Source organism: Enoplosus armatus, chromosome 20 (genome assembly GCF_043641665.1).
Source record: "Enoplosus armatus isolate fEnoArm2 chromosome 20, fEnoArm2.hap1, whole genome shotgun sequence".
Classification (NCBI taxonomy): domain Eukaryota; kingdom Metazoa; phylum Chordata; class Actinopteri; order Centrarchiformes; family Enoplosidae; genus Enoplosus; species Enoplosus armatus.
Window position 1 is genome coordinate 13,098,762 of NC_092199.1, and position 10,992 is coordinate 13,109,753.

The 10,992-nt window shown below is 46.7% G+C and overlaps 1 protein-coding gene across 1 annotated transcript in view; it reads left to right on the forward strand.

The window, feature by feature from the left end:
• Positions 1-10,398, forward strand: part of bahcc1b (BAH domain and coiled-coil containing 1b) — a 48,674-nt gene extending 38,276 nt beyond the window's left edge. The window contains exons 15-27 of the mRNA XM_070926991.1: positions 135-321; positions 449-616; positions 1,865-2,041; positions 2,275-2,519; positions 4,555-4,744; positions 4,959-5,076; positions 5,674-5,749; positions 5,878-5,986; positions 6,078-6,194; positions 6,310-6,447; positions 7,159-8,588; positions 9,440-9,676; positions 10,189-10,398. Coding sequence (XP_070783092.1) covers positions 135-321; positions 449-616; positions 1,865-2,041; positions 2,275-2,519; positions 4,555-4,744; positions 4,959-5,076; positions 5,674-5,749; positions 5,878-5,986; positions 6,078-6,194; positions 6,310-6,447; positions 7,159-8,588; positions 9,440-9,676; positions 10,189-10,398 — 3,402 coding nt within the window. The remainder of the gene's footprint in view (positions 1-134; positions 322-448; positions 617-1,864; positions 2,042-2,274; positions 2,520-4,554; positions 4,745-4,958; positions 5,077-5,673; positions 5,750-5,877; positions 5,987-6,077; positions 6,195-6,309; positions 6,448-7,158; positions 8,589-9,439; positions 9,677-10,188) is intronic.
• The last annotated feature ends 594 nt before the right edge of the window (positions 10,399-10,992 follow it).

The window sequence follows — 10,992 nt, forward strand, 5'->3', positions numbered from 1 at the left end:
CGGTCTCTCCTGGTTCATCCACACACACTGACAACCACTTCCTGCTGCTAATGTCTTTTTTTTCCCTTTCCTGGATATTTCAATTAGCAGAAAGAAATGAGTCAATAATTAGCTGTTCCGCTCCCCGTCTATAGATGAAAGCTCGCTGTAAGCACAGAGGTCGGCCCAGCGCCCTGAGCTCCAGGCTGGCCAGGCGGGTGACCCAGCTGAAGCAGAAGGCTGCGGCCCAGCGTGGCGTACCGTCAGCGGGCATGCTGCACTGCAGAGAGACCCCTGGTGAGGAAGACGCATCCAGGAGTCACTGCAGACAAGGAAGAAAAGGTGAGTACATAGAGAGCATACACACACACACACACACACACACACACACACACACACACACTTTTTAATGGACAATTTTGTCCATTAAGTAGCATCCTAAAACTGCCCCATTCTGTTGATCCATCAGACCTGCATCAGGACTGGGAAGCTGGTCAGACTGTAAAGAGGAAGAGGGGTCGAAAGCCCAAAGTGCTGATGGGCGTAAACCCGAACAGAGCTCACTACATGGACGGCCGGGCCTCTGCGAAACAGGAAGTTAGGGAAGAGAAGAGTGACAGCGAGAGCTCAGAGCGCGGTGAGTTACACGGCAGGTCACACACAAGTATGTAGTCTGGTGCGTCCTCCAGCCAACCAGAAAACATTACAACTCAAAATACCATAAAAATAATTCTATGGCCTTTTAGCTAACCCATTTTTGTGAAAAAGAAATATTCAAATGGACCATCAGTGCTGGTAAGAGACTTGTAATACAGCTTCAAAGCTACTGTTACACATATGAGTCAAGCAGCGCTGATGGCTCAAAGAACATCAACCAGACATTGTGAGATTTCACTATGAGAGTACGTCTGTGTGTGTGTGTGTGTGTGTGTGTGTGTGTGTGTGTGTATGCACATGAAGCATCTGAGAGTGAGATGTCTGCCGTCATCAGGGGGGCCTCCTCTCACTTCCCAGCTCGTCTGTCAAACCGTTAAAACCGTTAAAACCGTTAACGACTTGCCACAGGCATGCAACACCACCACCCCTGCCCTCAACGCCGTACAGTAACGTGAGCCCACTCTGGCCTCATTCAGAATGTCACACCCCCCGGTCCTCCCCTCTCCTCTTCACCTCCCCAACCTTGTGAAAAGGCCCTCCTCGGAGGCTTGAGTTGAGGAGAAACAATGACACTCCTCCTGACTTTTAAGTGGATGCCTCGCAGGAGTGGACGGTCTGATACGAGACTAACAAAACTTCAGGAAAATGCTAGATCTGACCGACTTCATGGCATGGAGAAGTAGTGTGTGTGTGTGTGTGTGTGTGTGTGTGTGTGTGTTTGTCAGTGTTTGTGTGTGACCGAGGTAAAGTGTTGACGAGGACGCCATGTAAGTGACAAGTGTGTCAGAGATGTGTCGACACCCGACACGACCCCCGCAGTCAGTGACACACAGCTGCCAATAACAATCTGTGTGTGTGTGTGTGTGTCCGTGTTTGTGTGCGTGTGCATGCAGGGCTGCATATGTGCATGTGTGTCAACATTTGCTTCCCGTGACTGCAGTTAAGGAACAAACCTTGCATTATTGTGCAGCTATAAAGGCAGCTTTGATCAAACATGCACCAATCAATCAATGGCGACAGTCCCCCATTCGCTCATCTAACTTTTGTATTTATGGTAATGCAACGTTTAGCCACAGGCGTGTGAACTGAACTGTAGATGTTAGAGGAATATTGAAAGCTCGCTGTCAATACATCTCATCAAGTGAGTCCCTGGCTTTAGTTAACAGTGTTTACATTTAGCTCACTTGAATCTTTTCTGACTGATCATATTGATGCTGTGATTCCACAGAGGAGGCGGAGAAGGAGGGCGGCAGCTACGACAGTGAAGACGGAGCCAGTGACATCAAGATTAGCTCATCCTCTAAAGAAGCTCTTGCAAACCCTGCAGGGATTGTGCCTTTTGCATCGCAGTCCTCCAAGCTCCACGTAAACCAGAAAGCCAGGAGTAAAAGACCAGGGCCTCCCGGTGAGATACACGTCTTTACATTTGCTGCTGTGATTTTCAGTTTTTGACTTGAAGTGAAGGATAACGTGATCAGGGAAAAGTTTCAAAATCTAAAAGAATAAACTCAAAGATAAAAAGTTTCGTAGCTCATATTAAACAAAATCACTGAACATATCTAGTCTAATATCAGATATTGACTTTTTTTACAATGAATCTGCCAGCTCTAATTTCCATGATGTCCTCTTCACCCTCAGGCATGGGGAGCATGCCCAGGGCAGATCAGAGGAGAGCGCCCAGAAGGCCAAGCCTCTCCAACACAGAAAGGGGACGTCCAGACCACCAGGGGACTAAAAGAGCATATCTGCCCAGCTGGGGTGTGTCGTCAGTGGGCTGCAGCTTTGGGGACAGCCGAGGGAACCATGGAGCTCTGACAGAAGCAAACAGGGCCAGCAAGGAAGCTTTGAGGAAGAGCTCAGCGGGACAGGGCATTCTGGGAAAGGTGAGACAGTGACACAGCAATATTTAACTTTAACTTTTTACTATTCAGTTAAGTAAATGACTCCCTGACAACAGTGATTTATGGCACTACTATTTCATGTCACATCCTCAAAACTGGCATTTGCATCTTGCATTTCCCGCCTCAGCTGCTTCACCTGTGCACTTCTGTGCAAATGATCAGGGGAACGAGACAGCATTGAAATACAGTATTTCTGTCCCCCTTGAAGCCCTCTCGAACTTTTTAAAACTTTGTACAACTTTCTGGGCTGATACCTGTTGATTATTTTCATCAGTTGCACTTTTAGTTCATAAAACACATGCACCAAACATATTCTGCCAATTGGAGTTAAACCTACCAAAACAATATTTGTAGTTAATATCATGTGCAGGAAGCCGTACAACTAAATGCTCTTCCAAAGTTCAGCGTCCATTTAAGGGGGACAGACCTTGTGCTTCGCAGCTATTTTGTTTCCCCTGATCATTCACACAGAAGTGCATGGGAAAATGAATTGAGAAGGGAAAGAGGAGATTCAACTGCCAATTTTAGAAGTGTGATGGAAAGGTTACATAATGAGCATCACAATAAATTACCGCTGTCACAGAGGAATGTAATTACATTACTTTTGAAATGAGTTAATGAGCAAAAAGGGACATGGCTGTTTTTGCGTAATGAACAGTGGTCAGGACAGGGGTTAAGTTCAGACAGCGGCTGACTGGGAATGGGAGTAAAAGAAGAAAGGTGACTCAGAGGAGGTCACTCCCTTTGGCCTTCTGCTTGCATGCATGTAAAGGCTGAGAAAGAGCGAAGCAAGGAGGAATTTGGAAAAGCCCTCACCTCAAGTTCCCTCCTTCCTTGTTGACGCGAGCCGCACCCTTCCAGGATGTTTGAAAATCCCATAGACTGCAACTGACAGTACCTACCAATGACTCCCTTACAGGGAGATGCTTAGCTGTAAATCAGTCACTTTGTCAAATATACCATTTGATGTTGTTGTAGGTGTGTGTGTTTGCATGCCTGCCTGCTGTGCTAACACACCACTGGCCCGGTGTATTCGTGCTCGCAGCTGCTGGCAAGACACCCACATTCATTTTAATGAGAGATGCCCTGAGGTTGCCTTAGTCTTTGAGTCATTGTGAGGGAATGTCCAAAAACACATAACTCCAAACCAAACAGAGAAGTATAAAGATAATCATTGGCCATAACCCTACACACACCCAGGCATGCTTGCACACACGCACACACACCACCAGCACTAAAGGGAAATAATCACCCATGCCCTCTGGTGACGAAACTTCTGTCGTTAAAATATATGGTCTCCTGATGTGGAAAACTCCAAGAGACAACACATGCACACACACACACACACAGACACATACACACGTCATCATCTCTCTAGCATTGAATGTTATGGTCTTCTTATGAAAGCCTAAATACAAGCAGAAACCTGTTGGGTGAGCTGACTTTCCATCATCAGTCATCTTTAGATAGACTAGCCTAAACCGGTCTGGAGATGGATAGTATCTGGTATGTGTTTATGTGTGTGTGTGTGTTTGTGTGTCTGAAGGTGAGAATGTAAATTAGGGTTCAAGTTTCTATATTAGCAGGCATCCACCCTGTTGAAGCGTCCTTAGGCAATAATACTCTAAAGTCCTACCAGTTCAAGAGCTACAGTTATTACTGGCTGTGACCTCTGACCTTTGAGTGAATGGAGGCAAATGAGAAAAAAAATCCTGCAGGCAAAATCATAGTATTGTAGTATGATGATGATAATAATAATAATAATAATAATACACTTTATTTGTTAAGTGCTGTTCTAGACCCAAAGCGGCAGTGATACAATACAAAAGGCATGACACTACAAGAGCATGTGGTTGCTTCTCACTGATGGATTCACCACATCAGTCACATCGGACTGGAAAAGATGTGATTCAATCACCTGCAGATCCTGTTTACTGTTTATTAATTTGGGCATATAATGAAGTGATAACATATCCTGCTTTCTGCCCGCTGATGTCACATCCTGTTTCCTGTCCAGGCCAAGGGCCATGCAGTCAGCCGGCTCATGCAGAGCTTTGCAGCTGACGACGGCTTTCGGTTGGATGAGGAAAGCAGCTTCTCCGAGGGCGAGGAGGAGGAGGAGGAGGAGGAGGAGGAAGAGGAAGCGGAGGAGACGAAGGAGAAAATGTTGATCCACCTCCCTCCCAACATGCCTTGCAGAATTCCCGGTAGGCATAAACAGTGACACATCATTTATAATTACACACGCACACAGGTTTTAAAAGCATGTTGGATCCTTTTCACACATGCACACACACCTCTTCCTTTTTGCCCCTCCTTCTCACTTGACATAGCAATTGTTCAACACACTCACAAATTATGTACATCTCACCTTTTATCTTCTCTATCCATCCATCTGTCTACCACGCCCTCCCTCCGCAGCCCTGCCAAACTGTGTGCTGAGTAAAGAGATGCTAGTGGACGGGCTGAAGATCCTGATCTCCAAGGAAGATGAGCTGCTGTACGCCGCTTGTGTCCAAACTCTGGACTTGCCTGACATGTAAGGCCCTGCTGTCCTGCTGTCTCACCACAGATACAAACCCATAACAGAGTTCAGGGTTTTCCCATAGTGTTGGTGGTGGGCCACCTCCACAAAAAAGTGAATACTTTACAAAATAAAACATTCACCTTTCAGGGAAAAGAGTGATTATTCAACACAGCAGCTGCCATATATGATTATTATTTAGGCCGTCATCGACTGATCCCAAGACGAGAAGCATTGAAATCCTGGTGGATAACCACCTCTGCAACAACTTCCTGGGGGAAACCCTGGAGTTAAGTACTAAAAAGACATATTGCAACAAGAGTCTTGTCTGATTTACAAAAGAGTTGAAAACTTAGCTTAGTGTTAGTTAAATGCCTGGCAGCGGTGAGAATCCTGACAAACAACTACAAAGCCAAGACACACAGCAGTAGCAGCCAACACAGCTGCCAATGAAAAAAACGGAGCACTTATGACAAAAACCCTGTTTTAAAAAGATAACCTTGGAATCTAAGAGTGACAATGGTGCTAAAATTACAACTTACAAATTAAAATGACTTGAACTTGAGTGAATGTTATTTTTCATGAATTTCCCTTTCCTGTTTCTTCTCTTAGATTCAGCGTTGTAATCGAAGGGGAACGAGGGAATCGCCCCCGGATCTACTCGCTGGAGCAACTACTACAGGAAGCTGTGAGTTTCTGTCTTCAGGCTCCATTGCATCTATTACATTTTACAGTTTTGTTGGTAGTTGTGCAGTGCTGGGTAACTTGAACTGAAACTCCATGCGTTATACAGTGAATTTTTCTGATTCCCTTCAGGTGTTAGACGTGCGGCCTCAGACCGAGGCCATCCTGACTGCCGGAACGCGAGTCTGTGCCTACTGGAGCGAGCGCTCTCGCTGTCTTTACCCTGGTTACGTCCATCGAGGTGAGTGAGACGCACCGACAGCCTCACTCTGCACACATACACTGGCACATTCCCAGCAACTCACGTCCTCCCATCCTGTGTTGTGCTTTAGGAGGTCCAGGTGAGGAGGAGAAGGAGGGCAGTGTGATGGTGGAGTTTGATGATGGAGACAGGGGAAGGATCTCCCTCGCAAACATCAGACTTCTGCCCCCTGGATACCAAATCCACTGTGAGTATGGCTTTAAAAAGAAGGATGGAAAGAAAGAAAGAAACGGACAGACTGAATGAATGAATGAAAGAAAAGAAAGAAAGAAATTCCTCCATTAAAGACCCTTCTCTGTCAGGCGCTGAACCCTCTCCAGCACTTCTGATCTCACCGGGTCGCCGCGGTCGGCGAAGCTCCACCCAGGAGAAGAAAGACACACCCACAGAGAAACCAGCCAGTGAGGACCCAGCAGGTAGACCCCAAGAGAAAAGACCAGGTGAGGCATCCTCTGTCCTTTTATTTTATGTGTTTAATGCCACTCCTCCAACAAACGCATAATATTTTGTGAAGATTTGCCCATTTGGAAGGTCTTTAGTTTGTAATGTATAATGATAATAGGAAAGACTGGCTATCTATTTGATAAGACCGTCTGAGGAATCCACTCAGGATGTGAACACACACACATGCACTGAAGCTGTAATATATGTTTTCTGAGAAGTACTGGTCTAACTAGTAAATACACAGAAACACACAGTCCTTCAGGCCTTACTAAAATCCCCCAAATCATTTACAGTTCCAACTGTCAACCAATTATCAGATGCCTCCGAGTCAGAGGAGAGCACTGAGAGGGGGTATAGAAACTCGTAAATTAGAATTCCTTGTTTGCCGCCTGCCATTTAGCCTCTATATGACCACATCAATCATGATTTTATGAAGTGTCATCAGTGTTCTTTGTGAAGTTAAGCAACATACATGTAACTCATCACAAACTCAGGGTGACAATAAAGCTGGGAGAGACAGGTTTACCAGGTTTGTTGTAGTTTGAGTAATGAATGTGTCGAAACTTACCTGGCTAGGTGAAGATCAAGGAGATAAAGATATTAAGTTTCTCCAAAGCTCTTGGTTCCACAATTAATCTCAGTCTGCTCTTCAGATGTGTCAGTTCATATTGATTATATATCCTCTCTGTTGCCGGCTCCTTTTTCAGTTGGCAGGCCGAAGAAAATCCACTCAGTGCCTAAGACTGCCAGCACCCCAACATCTGTAACAGACACTGTAACCAAAGGCAACGCTTCCTTGTTGAACTGGTCCGCACCCAGGAAGAGAACGCCTGTTGACTTCTTCCTCTTCAATGGGACGTCCCGCAAGACCCAGAGGAGGATACGGGAGCGAGACTTGGCTTTCTTTCATCGGCCCACCTCCCACCCTTTCGCACCCCCGATGCCCATCAAAGGTATCTTTGGCTCCCCCTTTGAAGGTGACTCCTTCAGTAGCATCGCCAACGGCTACTCTACTTTTGGAAGCTCTGGAGCTCGGCGACCGGTTACCACAGTAGCTTCCATTGGGACCCGGGACTCCTCGTCCTCTGCTTGCTCCTCAGCTGTTACCATGGCGATGGCAGCTGGAAGCAGGAAGCCAGTGAGTGAACGCGACAGGAAACAGTTCCTGGTGAAGCTTGACCACGAAGGAGTGACCTCTCCTAAAACAAAGAACAGCAAGGCCCTGCTTCGACTTGGGGGGAGTGGAGGGAGAGTAGGCAAGAGTCTTACCTCCGCTGGAGCGCCGCTGCGATACATTCACCCTGCCCTGCTGGTGAAGGATGGCAAGAAAGGAGGAGGGGAAAGAGACAGCGCAGGGGCTCGCTCTGAGACTAATCTAAAGGGCGCTCCACCTCTGAGAAAAGGTCTTCTGTCAGCAGGTATTGGAGTCCAGGGTGGGGATTACAGTTTGGACTATCCGAGTGACTGCCCCAGCTCTTACTCTGAGCTGGACGAGGATGATGAGGAGGAGGGTCAAGATGCTGAAGCACGTGGAAGAAGTGCAGCAGCTACGTCCCACCGTGGTGGTCGTTTTCTCTCTCGTCTCTCCGTCTGCTTCTCCTCCTCTTCCTCTTCTTCTTCCTCTTCCGGCTCCATCTCCTCCTCATCCCTCTGCTCCTCAGACAACGATTCCTCCTACTCCTCTGATGAAGAGTCCTCCTCTGTGCTGCTGCGCCGCGCACTGCTCCAGCAGGACAAACACAAGCACAGGCAGAACATGACCTCCGACCTCCCAGACCCCACCACCTCAAGCTCCTCTCCCTCCGCCTCAGCCCCGGCTCATGGCTACGTGGCCAAAGCCAGCATGGCTGTCTCAGGGGTGAAGGTGAGGGCTGACAGAGTGGAAGACAGGAAGGAGTTCATGTCAAAAGGAAGTATGGTGGCTAACAGTAGCAAGACCCAGCTGAAGAGGAAAGAAGGAATTCCTAACAGCCACCATCAGAGCCAAAGCAGTCCTGTGAGCCAGCAGACAAAACCTGCCTCCAAGGACCCGGCAACAGCTAAGAGGCAGAGGATGTCTTCACCTGAGCCTCTGCCTAACATGGCTCCCCTTCTGCCTGGACGCCAGCTCTGGAAATGGTCCGGGAATCCCACACAGGTAGGACACTTTGGGTTGTATTTGATATGTTTTCCAAATTCAAGATGTTGTCGAAGAGATGGAAGAGATTGTTTTTCCAAGATCTCTTTTATTTTGGTAACCTTTCTGCTTTTCATCACTGTATTGCAGAATTTGGGAGCAGCTGTGATTTCTCATTAGATTGAAATCCTGACTTTCCCATAATCACACTTTATTATCCTTTATATGGTTTCAAAACGGTTGTCTTGGATATCAGTACTCTAGTTAAGCTCTCAACTTAAGCAGGTTGCTGATTTTTGTTGCAGTTTCTGCTGTGTCATAACTTGATTACATACAGTAAATGATCAAATATGACCTCTCTTTGCATTGGTTTACATTGGTAACACTGTCAGGCTTACTTGGTGTGGTTAATCACTGAATTTGTTACCCTGATTATTAAGTCACAATCCTGAGATAACGGAACAAAGCGGTTTGAGCAACTGCTGCAGCTCTCAGCTTCCATCCTACCGTGTTGTTGGCTCTGTAGTCACGACTGCATCTGTCAACTGAGATGTGCAGCTGAAAAAGAAGCTGACCCTTTAATTTCAACATGAATTCCATAGCATCACCTTTATCAGGTTAAGAGTTTGTGTAACTCAATAGGATCAGTGTGATGATTGGTGTTAGGCATTGAACCACCCCCACACGTATTTTATAGAAGCTATTTTATGGCTCGTAAAGAAATGTTAAATCTTACCATACTTTGGTAGACTGGGTTTTGCAAAACAAACAAAAATCATAATTAATTTCTAAAGCGAGACTGGTGGTGAAATTAACCCTCCACACTGAATAAATTGACTGAGAGTGCTATTTTTATTCTCTTTCTCCGACAGAGGAGAGGTCTGAAGGGTAAAGCCCGCAAGCTTTTCTACAAGGCCATCGTGCGGGGCAAGGAGACGGTGCGTGTCGGGGACTGTGCTGTGTTCCTGTCACCGGGCCGGCCCCAGCTGCCCTATGTGGGCAGAGTGGAGAGCCTCTGGGAGTCGTGGAGCTCCAGCATGGTGGTCAGGGTCAAGTGGTTCTACCACCCGGAGGAGACTTGCCTGGGGAAACGACACCGTGACGGCAAGGTAAAGACCAGGGAGTGGGAGCAAAATTTCTAAAACGGGAATGGTCAAAGTAACAGTCCGTGACATTTTCATATAAATATATTACCACTTTGCTTCTTTTTATTCCTCATTCCCATCTGATATGAATGGTTGAACCTCCACTTAGTTCATGAAACTGTTACCATTTGCAGTTCTGCATACTCAGTGTAAGGTGGGTCTTTGCACAGGAAGTCGTGCATTTTGCATTTCTAGCAATGTGGTTTGTTTGGAATAAATAGAAAAAGCAAGTTAGCAGGAGCGGCAACATCCACCACTGCTGAGCAAACATAAAACATCCCCCTTGCAGAAACTCAAACTTCATCATGAGAAAACTCACAGTAAAAGACATGACAAAGGAGGTGTTTGTGGGAAGTGCAGAGTGAAAACGGAACCAACAAAAACACGACAACCTAGCCACTTACCACTTTCCTTGTGAAAGTATTTGTAAATGCAACATTTTGATTTTGAACACATTCTTCCTGTCTCTCTCCCAGAATGCCTTGTATCAGTCAAGCCACGAAGATGAGAATGACGTGCAGACCATCTCCCATCGCTGCCAGGTGGTCAGCAAGGCCGAATATGACCACATGATGCATGATCGCAAGCCCGGCAACACGACAAACGACCTGTTCTACCTGGCCGGAACCTACGAACCCACCACGGGCCAGCTGATCAGCGCGGACGGCATGGCCATTGTGTCCTAGCGCCACCAGCTAGAGAGAAATCCAAATATTGACCTGAAGTCTGGAGTTGACTACTTCAAGGATGGTCCGTTAAGAACAGAGCAGGGGACAGAGGGGAAACCAAGACAAAGAGTTTGGTCTCTGCGTATTGATCTGTCCCTTGTAAGAGAAGGAGCTAGCCCACTGGATAAAGCCCAACAGTACTGGCACTTAGAGGAGTCTGGTTTGTTGTGGGGAAAAAAGTCTGATCCACGTCAGATTTAACCTCTTTATCAGATGTGGACTGAGGCTCCTTGTCGCAGCGAGAGGCTACAGCCGTTCCTGTGGCTGAAATAACAGAGTATCTCGTCACTGCGACAAGATTACTGCAACAAAAGAACAGGAACCAAGGACATGAGCACTTTGGAGAACAGTAGCTTGGATATGCTACAGAGGCAGGGTGGCAGACTTGGCTTTCTGAAACAAAGACTGACTCAGAGAGCAGGAGAGACTTACTGTAAACCACACTGGTTTGGAGGGTTTTAATGGTCTTATACTGGTAGTTTGACGATGACAACGTGATTGGGAGATCCCCAACAGGACCAAAAAACACTGTAGTTTGGACATTTGTGTGTA